The sequence below is a fragment of the Bacillus rossius genome, chromosome 1 (assembly GCF_032445375.1).
Source record: "Bacillus rossius redtenbacheri isolate Brsri chromosome 1, Brsri_v3, whole genome shotgun sequence".
NCBI classification, from domain to species: Eukaryota; Metazoa; Arthropoda; class Insecta; order Phasmatodea; family Bacillidae; genus Bacillus; species Bacillus rossius.
Window position 1 is genome coordinate 179,298,875 of NC_086330.1, and position 22,482 is coordinate 179,321,356.

At 37.1% G+C, this 22,482-nt stretch overlaps 1 protein-coding gene across 2 annotated transcripts; it reads left to right on the top strand.

Moving 5' to 3' along the window:
• Positions 1-16,315: 16,315 nt before the first annotated feature.
• On the top strand, positions 16,316-21,845 carry LOC134527137 (uncharacterized). Of its 2 annotated transcripts, none has more exons than XM_063359529.1 (2): positions 16,316-16,554; positions 20,652-21,845. In XM_063359529.1, exon 2 carries the CDS (start codon positions 20,764-20,766, stop codon positions 21,799-21,801), a length of 1,038 nt encoding a protein of 345 aa, XP_063215599.1. In that variant the 5' UTR covers positions 16,316-16,554; positions 20,652-20,763; the 3' UTR covers positions 21,802-21,845. The 2 variants fall into 2 exon arrangements, with proteins under 2 accessions (XP_063215599.1, XP_063215600.1); XM_063359530.1 differs by lacking the exon at positions 16,316-16,554 and adding an exon at positions 18,658-20,244.
• The last annotated feature ends 637 nt before the right edge of the window (positions 21,846-22,482 follow it).

Sequence of the window (22,482 nt, forward strand, 5' to 3'; positions counted from 1 at the left end):
GTAAGGGAACTCTTGAGTGAATTTAGCTGCGGTCCGTGCTCCACTGCCGTGGACGCGAGCACCGCCTCAATACGCAGATTTACGGGATTGGCCGCCTCCAATCACCCTCACCCCTTGTTGAGTAACCAGGCTCAGAAACGCCTAGGGACACGATAATACGGAATAATTAGTGACTTTGTAACATTTCTTTGTAACCTTGTGCAACGCACCCTCGTGTAACATTTTATTTTGTAAACTTGTGCAACGCAACCTCGTGTAACAATTCTTTTGTAAACTTGTGCAACGCAACCTCGTGTAACAATTCTTTTGTAAACTTGTTCGACGCATCTCTCCACGTAACATTCGTAAACTTGTAAAACGCAACCTCGTGTAACATTCCTTTCGTAAACTTGTGCTATGGTAATTCAGTAACTCTCAGACTCAGTTGTGTGTAATTGTGTAATTTGTATCTTGTAACGTCACCTCTTGTACGACGTGGCGTGTAACCAGCAACGTTACACCAGAGCCACCGTCGACTGAATAAATGACGCACGTCATTTATTACCTCACTTCAGCGTACGCTTCTTTCAACCTGCTATTCCCAACCCCCGCCAAGTAGGGAAGTCCTCAAACCCACGTAACACCGCCGACTGTCCTAGTGGGCCACGCAGGGCAATCGACCGCACGACCCAACTACCGACTAGCACCAGAACTAGTCTGGCGCCCACCCGGACTCATTACATTTGCAACAGCCACTCCCGCTAGGAACCGCACCGGGACTCGAGCCCGAGACACCGGACGATGGCAACTCTATACCACCAATAGTCAGCAATCTATACATCGCGGTCCATAGATTTTTTTTAATTGTCTGTTTCTTATTTTCCTGAGCCAAAATGTACACAGAATTTCATTTCAGGGGGAGGGGTGGATAAAGTTTTCCCCATCCTCCCTTTCACAACACTAGAGTGCCCAGACCATTTAAAGGATGATACATTAACTCTCCCATATTTATTTATTTATTCATGCACTCCGTTTAGTCCCAAATTAGGGAGATGGAGCAAGTTAAATACAATTTAATACAATATAAGTTAAACTTAAATCAACAATACAAATAAATACAATCGTATTACAAATGGTTCAAATAATAAAAATTAACTGTAAATAAACCTATATCAGTTATAAAAAAAATAAATAATAAAATACACACACACACAGTAGGGCTAAAATACAATCAACACCAAGCTATAATTATGCAGAAATCAGAATTAAATTTATACATACTAATATTGGTGATCCGAATATTCAATAATAGTATAAAAGGTATAGGTATGGAGAAATACCTTTAATTTTTTTTAAATAACATACTGTTCTGAAAACAGAAAATTTTAAGATCTGACACCGACCGCCAATACTCCTCTATGTCGCATAGACCGCTATGCCTCATCAAGTCTCGCAAAGGTGTGTGCACCGAAAGCGCTCGTGCGCGCACCAAAGTGTAGATCATGCAATGAGGTGAACGCCAGGCAACAAGTGCTACGTCGGTGGAAGGATCCGGCTGGGTGTGGCATATCCCTCCGCCGAACAGGTTTTTATTAGACATTATTTTCATCATTTAATATTTCAGTCCTCTCAAAAATTATGTTTCACTGTGCGCCTTGTCCCGAACCTGGCCGGTACAGTTTCCCGCGAAAATCACACGTTTCAGCGGGATGGCTGGTGGGGGAGGGGGGTCGCGCGCGGTGAGAGCGGCAGTATCCTTCTGGAGCTCGGAGAGGCCGGCAGGCTCTGCGCGACACGGGACCAGCAACTTTTGTTCTCACCGACATGTAGTTTCAATAGTCGTAATCTTTCTCAGTCTTTTTCGTACAGTTCCGTGGTCGGCCTCAATTTACCATGTGGTATTTCACTTAAATTATTTAGTGCTCCAAGACGAGTGTTCAGCATTATACTGACGTCCCTCGGCTTCAGGTCCCCGTTTTCCCATTGAAGTAAATGTCCTGTTATGCCCGTACTGCCCTCGTCGGAGAGGTGTGGGTCCAGGCCAACGTGGCCGGGACCGGGAAAGGCGGGACCTGGAGGGAGAGTGAAGCGATGAGGAATGTTGGTAGGCTGTCGCAAGCAGAACACGGTATTAACGAATTCACGAGCCTATTTTTATTAACGTATAAAGACCTGCCGCAGCCTGGCGGACCCGTCGCGGGACAAGTGCCCTACCGCGGCGACCCGGACTCCCTGATGACCGTACTGTTCGCGAATACGTTTCAACACGAATCGTAAAGTTCTCAATGCTGAGCTGACCCTGTGAGAGAGGGCTCGAAGATGGAGCACTGTGCGTACGCGGCCCGTTACGTAATGTCCCTTAGGCGGCGAAAGTTCAGAAACCCGTAACTCCACGTTCGCGTTGTAGAAACTGCCCGCTGGACACGTCTCCCGAAAACTCGTAAATTAACAATGTTAAGCTGGTTCGCGGTGGCAGCTCAGCTGCCGTGACAAACTGTGAACTGAGCGAACGACTAACCCCGAGCGCAAAGTACGCGGCTCGCGGAGCGACGAACACGTCTGTCTCCGCTCGAGACCAGGACGCGACTGCCTCTTCCCGCTCGCCCGCGGGCCGGCGCCCGCGGGTGGCGGGGAGGGAGGGGAAATCGGCCGGCGTGGGAGAGAGCTCCGTCCCGCTACTACGGCGAAACCCTTCAGAAAAGTTACAGAATTATTTATAAAGACTTACACGAGACATTAATTAAACAGCGAATTTGCACAAGAATCAATAAATAAAATAAGTAATTTACATGCATTTAAGGCCCTTAATCGTTTACAAATATATACACACAGATATAAAATGATAAAGTCACATAGAAAAAACACTCATTGGCATGCTAGGGCGCACGCGGGTGCGTCCCTGGCCGTCGCACTCCACTGGGGACACACAGGGAGGACGTTGACGAGGCATAACGGCCTGAAGGAGCCGAGGAGACACTTGGGTCGACGTCAATACGTAAGTACTCTGGGGAATCTACGAGAAGTTACGTCGGCGCTTCACGCAACAACCTAGCCGACCGGCTAAATAGTTTCAGCCCGCACGGGGCAGCCAGTAGGCGACACGTGCCACCAAACTTACTAATGAGTCAATATCTGGGACAAGACTAAGAGCCAGGTAGAGTCGCCGGAGTTACGGGCCTATGTGTCATTAGCCCAGTGTAATACGTAATATGTAATAGTGAAGTGTTTTATTTGTCAGGGTACAATATGTCATGTTAGGGTTTATTCTGTAACCGCCGCACGGTATCGTGCCACCAAACTTACTAACGAGTCAATATCTGGGACAAGTCTAACAGCCATATGCAGAGATCTCACTTTATCTTTAAGGGTCCCTCAAACGAAAAAAGTGGCCTTAAGTACCGTGCAAGAACCTCCCTTCTACTTCACTTCATCACGGCACCCTAAATTTCAAGTGAAGGAAGCTGTCATACTTTAGGCCGCCCGATCCGAGCCTTAAGGGACCTTAAATTAAGATGGCGGTCATTATTTGAAAAAAATAACTTATTTAAATAAACTTCTACAGCAATTTAAAGATGAATTGGACTTGTACTATTTGTAAATAATGAAAATTTATTAAAATGAATGTTTAGGAAGAGTTTTGTTGCATATGTGACTCTTTTAAATATTCTAGTGTTAAACAAACTTATCCCATATCCAACCAGACCATCTTTGTTTACATTTTGAAGTGCTTACTTTATTTACTAGAAAATAGCCATTTCGTAAGTGAGATTTAAACATTATTGTGTGTTCTTAGAGTAAATAAAGTACTGTGTGCGTTTATATTTGCTCTAATGGATGTCCCGAGATTGTTTGACGAAGAATATTTGGATTTTATTCAACGGGTCGAAAATAGAGAATAACCATCAACCCCGACGGTATTTACGTGATGGTCAAAATCCTTGCGAATTCTTCTCCGACATCGAATTCGTCAAACGTTTTCGATTTACTAAACAGATTGTGATGGACACTATTGTGCCTCTTGTTGCTCCTGACAACAATGATTGGAGAGGATTGCCATTGCCACCAGTTCTCAAAATTGTCATAGCCTTGCGATTTTATGGCAGCAATAGTTTTCAGGTATGTACATATGACGCCACTCCCGCTGCCTGTTTAAGTTTTTAATTAAATATTAGCATTGGAAAGGATCTCAGGGGTTTTAACGGGGGTTCGGCCTCGTGGCTGCAGGCAGGAGCGTGTCGTGGTTCGGAACCTACCTGGGCTGTTCAGGCCACCCAGGACGCCTTGTAAATGATTGGTAAACGAGTTACAGGACACTGCACTTTATTCAGTATTGATACACTTATTGGTCCCGGTACTGGCCGCGTCCGTTGTCGGACCGCTGTGACACGCGTCTCTCTCTGAACGTAAACGACGCGCGCGACCAGGATAGGTTGCAAATTAATATCGACAAGCTGGAACGGTAAGTACTCGTCCCTATGAAGGATTTGGCGGATAGTCGCGGAACTTATGTTGCTACGACTTAGGCTGACACGGAAACACAAAGAGAAATCCCTATGTTCAGGATTGTTTGCAATCTAGCCTGCGACGAAATATTAATGTCTCTAAAATTACGTAGATACGCTAGCTGGAGACGTACACGTTAAAAGCTCTTGGAATTGAAAGTTATTCAGTTAAATCACACGTTACAAATTACACGTTTAAGATGGTGAAAATTAAAAGGCGAAAGTTAGTCAGTAGCATTCAACACTCGTTACAAAGAGTCTACGGTAATAACAATTAGTTGGCTATGAAGCCGAAACTGCGTAACACTATACGCTGTCCTTAAACTGGACATGGAATTACGTAAAATATGTGAAAATTCCCTGTCGGGATAAAAATTAATAGGTAAGTTACGAGTCGCACGAAATATCGTGCGACTGGGGTGGGGTCGGCGCCGAGCTAGTTTAAGGATTTTAAAAGACTTACACTATTGCTGATATGGAGATGAAGCGCGAAAGTTGATGGCCCGACGTTCGCGGAGCGCCCGACCCCTTCGAGCTCCCGACGGTAACTGAGCGCGAGACCGCCCTGCGGCCTCGCGTCTAACCACGTGGAACACGGGAAAACCGACCCGGCCAGTTTTGGACTTAAAGAGACAAGTTACACAATATATGCTTATAAGACAATTAGACATAATTTTCCTAACATGAATCTTCTTTTAAATTGTTATTAATTTAGTTGTTTCAATTTGACAAAATAATTATACAATTAATTAGGCGCATTGCCACACCCGGCCGGGCGCTGACGTCGCTTTAGTGTTCGTTGCAGCGCACTTTCACACACTCCGCGGTCATCACGCTCGGGCGTGTTCGACGCACTTAGGAGCAAGTGTTGCTGTGGCATAACGACCTTTTGCTGACGAGGGAGCACCGGCGGTTGGCGTCACATACAACATTATTTTAGTGTGTGTTTAATTACCCAATTAATTTTTAACTCAAAATGGTAATTTGGCGGAGTAGATTTGCTGGGTAATAATTATGTATATTAATAAAAGGGTAAGGTAGGTTGTGTCAGCTATTGTAATAATATTTAAAAAAAAGTAGTGAAAGATATATTAATTTAATTGATGTGATTTATTCATTCCAAAAACCTTTTTGTTCATCTAGTTATCCTAAAGCCGCTACTTTGTGAAATTACTTTTTTTTTTTTATGTACAGTATGAGTGATCTCATGTTTTTTTTTTTTTTCCTTGCAGAATGTTTGTGGTGACCTATGCCATGTCAATCAAGCAACAGTGTCAAGGATTGTGAAGGTAATGCAATGTTAACAATGTAAGATAATGTTATGTGAGTAGTTTTTTCAGGCCCTATTAAGCACAAATTTAGTTTACTATTTTTAATGAATTTTGGTAAAATTCTAGTTTAACCCCTTTTCCTTTAAAAAAAAAGATAAAAATTTCAAACTGTAATTTAGTGCTATATTTTGCAAAATCCGGACATAAGAAATACCCAATAGTTTCAGAGAAATTACCGTTAATTGTTAACATTAGAAAGCCTAGTTGATTACTGATTTGAAAAATATCTTGCTCGACCTAAATTACCATCCTTAGGGCCGGTTTCACCAACGTAGTTTAAGCAAATTAATCTCGATTAGTTTCAATATAAACTCGTTTAGTCGATTGTGCGTTTCACCACATGCGTAATCTCGATTTTTCAGAGTAAAGCGAGATTTTATATTAACTGGCCAAGTTCTTCCAGTTTGCGCAGCTAATCTCGCTTAACGTATGTAAACAAATGGCTTGAGCAGCTTACAATGTTATATTTGAAGAAGAAGAATATTCGGATGGAGAAAAAAAAAGGCCACTGCAACCAAAACAATCAGCATGAATGCCATAAAATACCTTACCTGTGCATAACGTTTCAATTCGGTTGTCGGCATGTATCTTTCTCGTCAGTTTCTCCCACGACGATTTCAGCTGGTCTGGCATTCGGTGGTATTGATTGCAAATCGAATTGAATTCGGCCGCAATAATCTCCCATTCTTTCGCCTTCTGCTTTGTGTGACAGCATCTGTACGACGATTTTCAATCACAGAGAAGTGTTTCGTTACCTGATCTAATAAAACTGTCTTCTCATGTGGCGAAAGATTTCGACTTCTTTGTCACTTTTTTTTTAATCGCAGCTGAAACTGCACCATTGCCAATCATGTTTTATGCGATATGACAATTTCCACGGTATTACCCTAATTTTTCAAAAAAATAAAAACAAGTTTTTTTTTTTTTTTTTTTTTTTAGGTTGATGCGGCCACCATAAATAACGCTCGACCAAAAGCTGCATCTACTAGTGATGGGCAGAACGGATCTTTTGACCGAATCGGTTCTTTTGGATCAGTTCCGTGAGATGATTCGTTCATCTCGGTCAATTCGTTCTTTTCTGTGTATGGGATCTGGCTCTTTTATCAGGTGTTGTAACTCGTTCATCCTTTAGAGTATTACGTACGTGTTTTTGTATTTGAATTTGAACATTGCTTTCCGTAGCCAGTGAATCACAGTTGCGTATATGAAACAAGATTATTTATATTTTATTACTTTTTAAGTTACAAATATTAATATATAGGCTATTTACACTCTAGTGACAGTAAAGTGTTTACATGTAGACCAATACATTTAGAGAAAAAAAGACAAAAATTTAATACTACTGCAATTCAGTATGAAGAGAAACAAATGAAGTACATTAATTAACCCAAAAATGGTAAGTGTGAACATTTGTAGTTACTTTCCATATTTTTTTAATTCATAGTTTTTTTTTTGTTTTTTTAGTTTTTTATTTCCAAATTTTGTGTATGTGAATGTGAAAAAGCAATTTTAAACCACTACTTAACAGTTGACATTTTCAGGTATAGATACTTTTCATGTTACCCTATTTTATTTGATCAGTTATCGTTTGCTCTTGTGAACATGCGCACGCTGTGATTGCTAATTCTTCAGACTCCTGACGTCATGAATCATTTTACGAACGAATCAGACCGGGCACGTGACCGGTTCTCTCATCTCGTTCTCTCCGCGTTTTCGTTCTTCCGAATCTTTCAAGGTACCGGCTCTCAAAGAGCCGGTTCTTTACATCGCGAACGAATCGCAAGATTTCGTTCTCTCAAAGATTCGTTCTTTTTGAACGAATCGTTAACGAACGACCCATCACTAGCATCTACAAGAGGGGAAAAAAATACATATTCGGGTATCTCCGACAGATATTAGGGTATATTCGCTAGGTAATGGGTGTTTTTATGTGGAAGGCATTTATAAATCGAGTTTTGGAAATCTCGATTAATTTAAACTTATGTAACGATGGTGAAACACACATCGGAATTAAACTTACGATTATTCTTAATCTAGTTTTGTAACAAAATTAAACCTGCTTGGTGAAACCAGCCCTTAGTAGGTAGTTTAAAGTATATTTAAATTAGCTAACCTAACCTACTTAAAGTATTTATAATAAAGCCTACCTAGCCTAGACTGCCATTCTCTCTTATTTTAAGTTCACAGCATTTGTAACATATCTTACCTAACCTAAATGTTAGTTTCTTGCTCAGACTTAATTACATTATTTTATTTTTGAAGGGACTTAAGTTTTACCTATATTTTAGTAGTGGATCAACCAATTTAATATATATACCTACTTGAAAAAAACTTACTTATCTGGTAACTTTGTAATAGGTTGTTTCTGCACAAATGGCCGAGCACCTTTTGGAGTATGTTTATTTTCCTGGACGGCAGCAACTTCAAGAATACCATAGGCAGTTCTATGTAAATGGTGGCTTTCCTGGTGTAACTGGGTGCATAGACTGCACTCACATTGGCATTAGAAGCCCTGGTGGCCAGTTTGCAGAACTCTACCGTAATAGGAAGGGTTACACGTCTCTCAATGTTCAGGTATGTTTCCTGGGATATTTATGATAGTACTGTTATTGAAAAAAGATGGAATGATGATAATAAATATCTATGAAAGTTTTTTGAAACTGGTATTTACTTGCAATTTTTAACAGTATGCAAATATGGTGTTTGTCAATTTTTTTTTATAGGTTGTCTCAGGTCCTAACCTTGAGATTCTTGATATTGTGACAAGGTGGCCTGGCAGTACACATGACTCAAGGATTTTCAGCAACAGCCGGGTGATGACTCCTTTTGAAAATAGAGTTCTGCCAGGAGTACTGCTGGGAGACAATGGCTATCCTCAACTGCGTTTTCTTTTTACTCCAATACTGGTGCCGAATACAGTTGAGGAATCTCGCTACAATGTAGCCCACAAGCGGACCCGGAATACAGTAGAAAGACTGTTTGGAGTATGGAAGCGGAGGTTCTCATGTTTGGGACACAAGCTACGCTCAAGTCTCCATACTACCAGCAGGGTCATCGCTGCATGTGCTGTTTTGCATAATATAGCTGTTGCACGTGGTGAGCCACTGCCACCTCCTCCAGCTGATGAGGAGCACTTCATGCCTGCTGTTCCTGTTGCAAATGCGGCACCACGAAATAATCGTGGAGTTGAAGTGCGTGCAGATTTTATTCAGCGAAACTTTTCCTGAATTTAGTTCATTTATTTTGAGTAGATTGAAAACCCTGTCTTACCACCAATGTTATTTTTTTAATCAACATGTAATCACAAAAGCAAATGGCGTAGAATTTTAAAAATAATTCCTTAAGTTGTTTTTAAGATAATGCGTTGTTTGCTTTGTAGTGACATGGTAATAGGCCTCCTGGGGAACTCGCCATGTAAAATAAAGAGTAACGAGTTGAGTGCTGTACCTCTGGATGTTTACCACCCATGGTAGACCTCTAGGGTCTAACACCTGTGGTAGATATCCAAGGTGATTTGGAAACTGGCACAGACAGGTTAGTAGTGCCTTTTTTGTTTCATTTTTGCTACTTATTGTGTATCTATGCTTCTTCAAGGTATTCCTAGAATTAATGTGTTTGTAGCACAAGGAATTTTAACCTTGCTGCATTATACATTTAAAGATGCTTTAAAACATGATCAGTATTGTTAATTCCTACATTTACACAATACCTGAATATGGAAGGGGGATGTTAACCTACTTACAAGTTACGTGATTATCTTTCGATACTTCTGTGTATTGGCTTATTGTCTCACAAGATATATTCAGGAATCAAAATTTCATTTTAAATCATTCACTTTTACAAACAGTAACGTGTAGAAAGTAAAATTCTTAAAAAAAAATTTTAACTACGTATTATGTATTTTGTTGTTTTTTGTGTTTAAACTTTTAATAAAATTGGCATGAGCTAAAGTCTTTGTTTAGTTATGAAACTGAACATGCAGAATATTTACTGACATTAATGCATACAGTACCATCAAGTAATTCAGCTGATGATAAATTATTTTTAAAAAAATTGTAATTTAATTCCTTCTACACATCAGATGAGTTCTTAAACCAGAGTAGAGTATTTTGTTGTGTATTTATAATGTCTAATGAGTTCTCACTAGTATGCATTTAAAATTAACATTTTTCAAAACATTCCATATGCCACATCCAGTGGCGTAGCGTGGGTGGGGCGGAGGGGGCGGCCCGCCCCGGGCGGCAGCCCGCGGGGGCGGGTCGCCGGTGAAGCGGGTTGAGATCTGATCTATGATTCATTCATTACATGTGTCAGACACACTATAATGTTCCATTTTTATCTAAAATTTTGCGCACCAACTATTTTTTAATATTTATTTAAAAGAAAAACTGCGAACTCACTGACAGAGCTCTTTATAACGTTTGTTTGTTTACATACGAACAGCAACATCGCATCACGCCGCGCCGCCCGGCGCGCGCGTGCCGAGTTGAGCGGCACTCCTTATTATGTTAATTACTCATACAAAATATTTTCTTTCACGCGTCGGCCCGTGTCGATGCCTCTCTTTCGCACTCATTGAATTTAGTACTACGCATTGTACTGTAAAAATTGACCTTAACCCAGGGCAAACCAAACAACTTCCGCAAACCGGGACACAGTAAAACTCATATATTTCCCCGTACCGCGAGCGCAGGTAAACCCAAAAAAATATTAAAACCCAAACTAATAGCAGGCTTAAAAAATACTAATAAGGTTGCGAACAGTGAGAGGAGGCAGCAAGTTAAAAAGACACAAAATTTATATGACAACATTTAATATATATATATATATATATATATATATATATATATATATATATATATATATCATAAAATCGTTTCATCACAAATCGGTGCATCCATCATAAAATACATAACCTATTACTACTTATAAAAAATAGCTATATAATAATACTAAAAAAATACTTTAACAATTCCCCCGAAAAATTATAATTTGATCATATACTTCGGAGCTCCGAAAATTAAATATAATTACCAAAAAGGCATTAAAAATATATAAGAACATAACTCCGCTAGACTATCAAACTTGACTATATTGTCGATTGAACAAGAATTGGCTGCTAATATTGATTTTGACAAAGTTATTTCTGACTTCGCTGCTCATAAGGCCCGTAGAATCCGCTTGTAAAACAGCTCATCCTATTTTAACTTCAATAAAAGGTACCTCATTGTATGTGAAATTTAATTTTAACTAAGCACCTATAGAATGGGGGCGGCAAAATGGGTTTCCCGCCCCAGGCGCCGAGATGGCACGCTACGCCACTGGCCACATCACAATGTTTTTAATGAAATTTACAGAAAAGTGGCTTCTGGGAAGTAAGGCAAGTAATAAGTGAAAGGTTGATTATGTTACTCATATTATTATATATTAAAGTATTACTTACATATTAAATACTTATTATTAATGTTTCTGACTTAACTTTATAAACCTTTTACATAAGTAGGTATTACCCTTATTTCCCAGAAGCTGCTTCTCTACAAATATTACCATATTGTGAACCAGTCCTAAATTATGTCATCCAATTCAGCTTCATACTCCTTGTGAACCATTTATGAATATTAATTCAATGCCCATAAGTTCACCTATGAGTACTACATTTTCTGTATGGCTAGGTTTACTTCTATTCCTTGTAAACTGTGTTATGAATTTTAATAGGATATGTCTTAACTGTATAACCAGTTATTGTTAATAGCTGATTGTTTTACCAGCAACCTTGTTTTACTGTAGAAAAACAATTGTAAGGATGTTTTTGGATGTTATGCAGTCATCACTTAGGTAAATTGTTGCAAGGGTGATTTTGACTACACACTAAAAGCTACGTAATTGGAGAGAAAGTAAGAACTAAGTTTATTTATGCATAAACAATTTGTATTGATGGTTAGTTATATTTGATTATCTTTATTAAAAATAGGTAGTGCACTTAGAATATAATTGGAAATCATTTCTGGAATAAAGAAAATGACCCAGATTTACCCCAGATTAATATTTAAGCAATGATGCTACAAATTGATCTAATTTGGTAAATAAAATGAATTATATAGACACCTGTCATAAATAAGAGCAATACATACAATAATACCCAATTTATAAGGTGTACAGGAGACGTTTGCAACCACACATTTACTATTGCAAGTAGTGTCACAGGTAACTTTAATTGAAATAGATCAGTAAGAGAAGCTAAAGGACACTTTTTTACCATTAAAAAAATATTGGCATGCACATTTAGCATAATTGGAACAAGACGATACCTACCTAACTGTGCCAGTTTCCAAATCACCTTAGATGTCTACCACGTGTGGTAAACATCTGGAGGTATAACACTCAACTCGTTACTCTTTATTTTACATGGCGAGTTCCCCAGGAGGCGTATTACCATGTCACTACAAAGCAAACAATGCAGTAGGTATCTTAAAAAAAAAAAAATTTTGTTTTTAAAACACTACATCATTTGCTTCCGTGAGGATCTTGATGCGCAGCTTATGTAGCTAGTCAGTGCGTCGCATTTGCTGTGCGTGCAGCTCAGCCCTACGCTGTTCTGCCACAAGCTCAAATTTAATAGCTCGTTTCTCAGCTTCTACTGCTCTAGCCGCTTCTACCTTCTCGTTTGCAAGGCGCTGCTCTTCAGCCTCTGCCATTGCCTTACTTGCTCTCAATTTAAGCCTGTGCTCAGCCTGTTGCATTGCGAGAACTTTCCTTGCACGCTTGTCGGCTCGCTCAAGGTTTACAAACCTGCGCTCCACCTCCACATCAATTGCTGGTTTATTTCTAGCACGAAAACCAGAAACAGGTGTTGGTGGAACAATAGCTTGAGGTTCTTCTTGTGATGCATTCACTACAAGTAAGCTGACAGTACTGAGTGTACCAGAGCCAGTATTGTTAGACTGTGGCATCACAATTTCTACAGAAGCTGAAGCTTCTGAAGAAAACGTCATGTCTCAGTCTACAGCACCATCCACGCAATGCAACACACCGCCCAATGCTATTTCCAGCTCAGGATCTGTGGGAGGATCTATAACAAAAGGTCCTCCACCAGTTGCCATTCGCTGTCGCAAGAGCAAGGGCTTTCTTCTGCTTGGTCTTTACATTTTCCCAGCATTTCTTCAGCTGGGCACTGGAGCGCTGCAAGTTAAAATTAATTTAGTTGTGATATTATCATTATATGCGAATTACAAATTTAGTGCTAAATGTACACACGTTAAGTTAAAAAGAAGGTTCTGTCTACACAGCGTAAATCAATGTTTGGTGGTAAGAAAATAACCAAAAATAAAAAACTTGTTTTTATTTAGGTGCTCAGCCAGCTGTTGAGTCCATAGTTTGTTCTGCACGCCAATAGAGAAAACTTATTTTGTATAACAACTAACCTGTCACTGATGGTTAAGAACAATCATTTAGCGATTTTTTTTTCCCTAACATATATCTAAACAAAATTATATTGTAATATATATAAGAATAACTATCACATGAATTTAGGTAAATATGTAGTTGGGCGGTATTTGCGAGAAAAAAAATGTTAAAAATCCGAAAATACCTTTATTTTATGCTCTTCAACGTCCTCTTTTCATTAAAAGTGGCGGAGGTAAGAAATTCCAAATACTTACGGAGATATTTAATTTTTAAATTTCATCATATGTAGTTGAGCGGTATTTGCGAAAAATAATGTTAAAAATCCGAAAATACCTTTATTATATGCTCTTCAACTTCCTCTTTTCATTAAAAGCGGCGGAGATAAGAAATTCCAAATACTTTAGGAGATATCAAATTTTTAAATTTCATCACAATACCAGTGCCGTGATGTGGCGATTATCATTGTTTCTTGTTTACGTACGAGCATCTACTTTTTTTATTGGATAATGATGTAACGTGATTGTTCGTGATAGGCCAGAATTCAAACGAACCAATACGTGATTATTTAGTTCATTTATTGTTTAAAACGGTGTTTAATTACCGCGTCCAACTTAGGTGAGTTTATAACGTTTCTAATTTTAAAGTCTTATTTGTTATTTTGATATTGTTGTGCAAGTAATAAGTAACAAAAAAAAATACATGAGTTATTACTGTGCATCCTTAGTTACGGGTTTGTTATGTAAGGTCAGTTACATTATAAATACTTTAAAACTAAAGAATGATTAAAATTAATTCACATTATTTTTAATGTCGGCTTAGTTTGAAAGTATTAATAATGTAACTGACCTGACCTAATCAACCATTTTATTAATTACGCATTGACGATTCGCGTATTCACGAACACATGGCAAAATAACAAAAATGGCGTCGCTCGAATGGTTTCACAGGTCTTGTATTGCAAAATTAAAAAATTCGATATCTCCTAAAGTATTTGGAATTTCTTATCTCCGCCGCTTTTAATGAAAAGAGGAAGTTGAAGAGCATATAATAAAGATATTTTCGGATTTTTAACATTTTTTTTCGCAAATACCGCTCAACTACATATTTAACCAAGTTAGTAACACTTTTCTGGCACTACGAACCGAGTCAAGTATCGGTTAAAGGTTATGGCTAACCAACATGTGTTTTGTAATTAGAGGCATTATTTTCTATCAAGCAGAATAAATTTTAAATTCAAATTCTAAGTTATACATTAAACATTTCTGTAAGTGTGTATTTTTATGTGTCTATGTGGTTTGTCTCATATAAAAACTATATCACTTAAGTATGTACAATGCAGAAAATAAATTGTTGCCATAAAAAACTTAACTTAAGAATCTGTAATAAAATAAATATATTAAATAAATCGAAACTCAGCAATAAATTATCACTACCATCAATATTATGTTATATCCTGTAATGAAACTAATGTTTAAGAATCACATATAAACACAGCAGAGAAATTACATATCACTAAACACGTTATCCAGAACAGCTGTAATTAAAAAGCATACATTAGCACATTTACCCTGAGCATATATTCAAATGCTGTATTTTTTTATGGTTACAGGTGTTAACAAAAAGTCATGACAACAACCTACATAGAGTTGAATTTCTACTCAAGTTTTTTAAATGCATTCTAATTATTGACAATTATGTTTCCTAACCTAACCAAAATTAACCAAACCTAATTTCATGTAAATAAACCTCATTTGGGTTGGGTTAGGTTACATTATGTTGGTTGAGGATAGGTTATGTTAGGTTAGTATCTGTGTACATGCCCTTACATTTAATATGTTTTGCTTGTGGGACATTACCTAATATATAAACGAAAATATAAGAACGTGTCTGTTTGTAATTTTCCCGACATTCAAAACAAGAAAGCTGCGAGGAAGGTACTTTTACACTATTTTACAAACACGCCCCAACCTAACGGAAAGTTTTCACGCACATACTTTCATAACGTGTTAATTAGTCACTCACTTTTTCACGGTCGTGACGCCCAGATCTAGCAGAAATGCTGTCATTTCTGCGACATCACCCTGTTCCAGTTGACCTGTATTCATTAACATCGTAACTCTTCGTGCCACGTTGATAATATCGTGCTGTCTCCTTCTTTACATTCATTTAAATAACCTAACAAACCGTAATAACTAACACAAAGTTACACTGTAAAAGCAATAGTTCACTACAAGTTACAATTAAGACAACCCTTTAAAATTAGAAAATTAATTAGTACACAAATACACTGGATGTTTTCGGAAAATCAGAAGTCGTTTTGAGCAAACAAGCGTTCAACAATCAACATGGCTCGGGCCGACACACAGTTACGTAAGTGATTCATCCGCAACAGCTTGCAACGTCATCTGTAAACAAAATAACTTAACTTTCGTATATATTAAACAATATTACTCCAGGATCTGGAACATATTATGTGAAGCATTTTAAGCAAATTTATCGTTATTTAAGCTGTTCAAAATTACATACTAAGGAACTATTTCTTGAAGTGTGTAGCCAACATACCGATAAATATCGTTGCCACGCGTGTTTAAAAACTTACATATAAAATTAACAAATACAAATTATTTCAGTATTCATACACACGTACGGAAACGTAATAGCTTGATAAATTATGTCGTCCTATTTTGCTTAATTATTTGTCAAACAAATTGCACAATAGTTCCTTAGTATGTAATTTTGAAATGCTTAAATAACGATAAATATTGCTTAAAATGCTTCACATATGTTTATTTCCAGATCCTGGAGTAATATTGTTTAATATATACGAAAGTTAAGTTATTTTGTTCAGGGGGGGACACTTCATAGGGCATAGCAATCGCATTTTTCTAGTTGCTATACAACTTTATCCAACATCTGAGCACAAAAATTATAATCAAAATACCACGATGATTAAATAATTATTACATTTTTTTTAACATTTTATCATATTTATGGCATAAATTGGTATTGTTGAAATGAAAATAATATATTTACTTAAAAGAAAATAAACAAGTTTTCGTTGGCATGTTGAACCACTTGTTTATCCAACAACACCATAATTAATGGCGTCGGCGTTGAATTAAGCAATATTAGGTTTAATAAAAAAATTCTAAGGAAATTTTGTTTCAATCATGTTGAAATAGTAATCTCGTTAAATAATATCAATGATTTCATAAACTACTTTATAAATCACTGTTATGAAACGTGCCTGATTCAGCTACGTGTTGTGTTAACTACTGGTACAAGAGAAGATATAATAATAATTAACTTTACTTTAAGTTTCCGCCTGACAAAACTAGGTATGTGTAAATTATTAAAACGAAACAAAATAAAAGTTTTGTGTAATTAAAATAGTGATGAGCGTTTTGTTTTCATGCCCTACAGAATTTCCTCTTTTTAGGTAGTGTGTAGTCGCACATTGAGGACAAGAACACAATACATTAATACTTAGGTACTGTTCTAAATGTCAATGAGTCTCAAATTCTGCTCAAACTTGCTGCTTATGTACTTTAATTAGTCTAAATGTTTTGTATGAATTTTATTTTTAGGTCGAGAGGGAGGTGTGGGTAAAATTTTTGTATTGCGTATCCAAGTCTATCCCTTGATACTAATCGGCATGATCCTGTGGTAATGATGCTTGCTGTTTTAACATTAATTAAAACAGCAAGCATCATGTGCCACCGGATAAATCATACATGATCATGTCAACAGGATCAAGGAATAACCTTGGATACGTGATACGGAACAATTACCCAGGTGAGGGTTGCGATAAAATTAAGTGTCTTTTTAATTTTTATGTTGAAATTAATGTGTTTTTTTTCCCTTAACAATTGCTATACACCTGTCTTCAAGAAGTGAAGATACGATAAATATTTGTACTTTCACCTAATCCATAAAGAATTAGATGCCATTGGTAACAGCTTCATTTCAGTTTTTGTGGGAAAATTGTACATCTTAGGCAGTTAAATTTTGCCAGAAATACACATTGCCTGTGTTAATGATTAAATACTTCTGCACGTTTTTTTCTGCATTAGTTTTGTTTGCGATTTCTAATGCAATTCGGTAGGTACCTACGAAAATCCTAACCTTAACTTCAATCAACGTGATTCTACTAGAACAGAAATTGTTTCTTGGACATTAAAAAAAAGGCAGCAATTTAATATAATCCGAAAATATGTTACATGTTATGCATTTTAACAAATGTTATGATATGTAAACAAACCATTTTTAACCGAAATGAGGTTAAGGCAAACTGTCCCGAAGGTAAGAAATTTACTTATTGTTTTAAAATATTGCTCTCCTAAATCATTATATGTTACGTTTACCGATATTTAGTTAAATGATTTGCTTATAAGGGGAAAAAAATAAAATCAATATTTTAATAAATATTAATGCATGCACGAAAAAAGTCACAAGCTTGCCAACATTCAGTTGAAGCTGAAAATTTCCCTACTATTCAAATTAGTGTTTTAAGCATATTAACTGCAAATTGTGGTAAATCTGTATTGTACGGATTAGCGCCAAAAAAATTCGTACAAATATGAAATAACTTTCATTATATGCTATCTTACGTCCTCTTTTCAGAACCGCCTGCGGAGATAAAAAATTCCAATTACTTTTGGAGATATCGAATTTTTTAATATTCATTTTTTGGCGATTTTTAAAAAAAAAAATTAAAAATCCGAAAAGACCTTTATTCTGTGCTCTTTAACTTCCTCTTTTCATTAAACCCGGCGGAGATCAGAAATTCCAAATACTTTAGGAGATATTGAATTTTTTAATTTCCTTTTGTGCACTGCTGCGGCGTTGAGCGGGAAGCCTACGATTCACACATCTTTCTGGACATACCCGAATACTCACGTTGGCAAGCCTTCTTTTCTTAAAATTAGCAAGAAGTAATTAAAAATACTTTAAAACATTGTAGATGGTTGGTTATATTAGGTAAGTATAGCTACATTAAAAAAACTGTAAAATCATTTTATGGTTGCTTAGCAAATAACATTTTAATATGTAGCTATCCAGTGCTAGGAAACCGTTTACATGATTTCACAGTATTTTTAATGTAGCTATCCTAACCAAATCAACCATCCACAATGTTTTGAAGTATTTATAATGTAGCTAACAACCTAATTGACCATTAGTTTTCATGAGTTGCATATTTATTTACAATAAACAAAAAAAAAAAAAACGAAGATGCACGATCGGGCGTTTGCCTCTCGTCTCGTCTGTTGAAAGAAGGCTTGCCAACGTGAGTATTCGGGTATGTCCAGAAGGATGAGTGAATCGTAGGCTTCCCGCGTTTCACCATTGTTGCTTGTTTACAAGAATTGTTTTTTTTTTTTTTCGCGACGTAGTTGAACAACTACATCACGTAAAAAGAAAATTACGTGAGTTCCTACTGTTCATTCTTTTTCCCGGTTTGTTAGGTCAGGTCAGCTACATTATAAATACTTAAAAACTAAACAACCATTAAAATTAATTTTTATTATTTTTAATGACCGTTCAGTTTCAAAGTATTTATACTGTAGCTGACCTGACCTAATCTACCTTTGTCCCGTTTTGTTAGGTCAGGTCAGTTACATTATAAATACTTAAAACTATACAAGTAAAATTAATTGATATTATTTTTAATTTCCGTTTATTTTGAAGTATTTATCATGTAACTAACCTTACCTAATGGAAAATTTCTGTTATTTAGGCATTCACGCACACACGGCAAAATATAAAATGGCGTCTGTTGAATGATTACATAGGGCTTGTATTGCAAAATAAGAACGGCGATATCTCCAAAAGTAATTGGAATTTTTAATCTCCGCAGGCAATTTTGAAAATAGGACGTAAAAGAGCATATAATGAAACTTATTTCATATTTGTACGATTTTTTTTGGCGCTAATCCGTACAATACAGATTTACCCAAATTGTACTTTCTACGATCAATGTTGTATTTAAATTAAAATTTATTTATAATTTTAAACGTAATTCTTACTCCAGAAGGTACTTTATCTCGGTTTTAAGCCACTGCAACTTCGTTTAAATGTTTGTCAAGTTTGCGTTTTTGTATAGCAACTAGGGCATTTCTGAATAAAAAAAACGTAGAACTGCAATAGCATTGAGTGTCCACTCTGTACTAGTACTTTATTTACTCTATGCTTCAGGCCACTCGCTGCCACGGTCATATCTCTGTCTGCGATCTCTCGCTCTCATCTCCACCCCAGCACTACCTGGTGAACATGATTCACAAATCACAACCGCGACCTTGAAGCTTGCACTTAAATGTATAGCACTATATGAGAGTGTGGTGGACATAGAGAAATAACACACAATTGCTGTTTGTATGTCTATGAGCCTTTGTCCTATAAAAAATCTTTTCATTTGAAAAAACAAATATTTAGGTCATTAATTGAGATAAAAACTATCCTACCCCTCAAGTTGGACTAAGTTACGTATATGTGCAAAATTTCATTAAAATTGGTTAAGTACCCATACAGCACACTTGGTGTAAGAAACGTCGCATCGACGTGGTAATGTCGAAATGTGGTCACGTCACCAAAACCGACGTCGAATCGACGTGGTCTTTGAAGCCATGAAGTAAGTGTACAGCTACCGGCAGACGTCTGTGCATGCCTGAGCGGGGGGAAGCGGGGTAACGAATGCGAGAGGGGAAGATATGGGCGCGCAGGTCAGATTAGTCTAACAGCTGTTGTACAAACATTAGCCACCTCTAGTTTAGTCACGTGGAAGGCTATGGAGGGTAAAGGACGGTCACAGCGTTACGGGAAAGTTATTCACAGCAGTGAACGTGTAATTATAAAGTCGGTGATTCAGTGTTGCGATGAAGAGGCTAAAAGAGGCTGTCTTCTGGAGCCGCTTCAATGGGCAACAGCAAAAGCTGCGAAATATACCGGAGTTAGTGAAAGAGCCATATGCAGTATGTGTAAAGCCATCAGAGACCGTCCAAACGAGCCCAAACGACCCCAGGAAAAAGCAGGTATAGTGAATATAATATTTAAAACAAGCGAAAAAATTTGCTTTGATCTAAAACAGGTCGTTGTCAATATACACTGTTTAAACACGAATATTAAAAAAGGCATTTACTAATATCATTGCTGCAATGATTCGCTGCCAAATTTGCTGAATAATTTAGCTAGTATTTGCACTACAAAATGCAGTTATTACGAGCAATGTTGTTAATAGTTTCATTTGGAAAGTATTTTAGGTTAGCGTGACTTTTGTATGCTTATTTTTGTTCCTGTAACATATAAAAAAATAAGATACATTTTTCATTTTTTACTTGGTAAGATATGTTTTTCACAACTGCATAAATTTAAGTTTGATGATAATTATTTTATTGTTGCATTTGGCACAATTGTAAGAAGAGAATAATTTTATTTGCAGGCCCAAAACGAAAGGCTGCATTGAGCTGGACAGTTTCGACAAGAGAGTTATACGAGACACAATAGAGGAATTCTATACCACGAAAAAGATTGTTCCAACAATAGGTAAACTAATGCCTGTTTTACATGGGAAAATTGCATGGCAGTGGAGTGAGAGATCACTGAGAAGAATCCTTCACGGTATGGGATTTGTGTGGAAGAAGTGTCAGAAGAAACGTTCTTTACTTATTGAACGTAGTGACATTGTGATGTGGCGTTCGAAATATCTTACGGAAATGAGGCAATTAAGAAAAGAAGGCCACAAAATATTTTACTTTGATGAATCGTGGATTGATACAAACTTGACTATGAATAAGTGCTGGCAGAAAACCGACTCTGTGAAAGGTATTTTGACGCCGGGAAATGCGTCGAACAGATTGATAATTGTGCACATTGGTTCCGCGAATGGTTTTCTGGACAATGCTCTTTTGGTTTTTAAAGCCGGTGCTGCAAGTGGCGATTACCACGGGCAAATGAATGCGGAAAATTTTGAAAAATGGTTAGTAGAAAAAGTTATTCCTAATTTACCTCCTGCTTCGGTAATTGTTATGGACAATGCCCCGTACCATTCAAAACAGCAAGACAAGTGCCCATCAAATTACGCAACAAAAAATGACATTATCGAGTGGTTGAACCGGAAAGGCATAACATGTGACTCAAGCATACGTAAAGTTACGCTACTTGACTTGTTGGCTCAACACAGGCCAAAAGAAAAGATATTTCGAGTGGATAAACTTTTAAAACAACATGGCCACAAAGTACTTCGTTTGCCACCGTACATGTGTGATCTCAATGCTATTGAGCGGACTTGGGCAAAAATAAAACAGCATGTTCGCGAGCGGAATGTATCTGGAGAATTGTCATTGCAAGCTCTCCTGAAGTTAACTACAGACGGAGTTGAAAATGTAAGTAAAGATGACTGGGAAGGCTACGTGAGACACGTTGAGGAAATAGAAGATTATTATTGGAAGAAGGACTGTGTAATGGAAATTGCACTGGATGAATTTGTTATTCATCTTGGTGAAGAAAGCACTGACGATGACTTGTCCATAGAGGCCAGTGATAGTGACGATTGTTGTAGTGCCGGTTCACCATTAGCAAAACCGCTTTAACAATGGTTTGCAATGTGCAAAAAAAACCTTCTATAAATTATGTTTGCATTTATATTATGAATTATAGTAAACGATTATGTAATGTCTAATACTAAAATTTTTAAGTGAACATCAATGTTAGTCTTCTGTCTACAGCTAATTATTTGCACGTATTTACTATACTCTTTCTTAAATGTAAATTTTCTTTACGTGTGTGTTAAATGTTGGCACAGATAATTTGTAAGTATATGTATATTTCAGTCAGTTTAGTATTTGTACTAAGTTTTGATTAGTTTCGTGGTTGTACTCTATCAAAACCATTTGAAAACATTTTAGAGTGGTAATTTTGTGTTTGCTTGATTTTATAGATTTATTCGTACCTACAAGTTGTATTAATATTGGTGGGAAAGTTAATCTGTACCCACTGACTGTTCACATATTGTAAAAAAATGTATGCATGTGTTTTATTGTTCATAACCGTAATTCTTACATTTCATTAGATTGTATCCGGACACTACAAACTTTCCCATATGAGCGATAGTTCTTTGTTACGAAATGGTAAAGTGATGCTTACTGTACACTATTTGTGTGCATACACTTAACGAAAAATTATATAACTAATATTACACACAACAATACTATTGTTATATGTTGCAGCTAACAAATACCCCCGTGTTCCTTACTGTTATCTAATGTTTACTG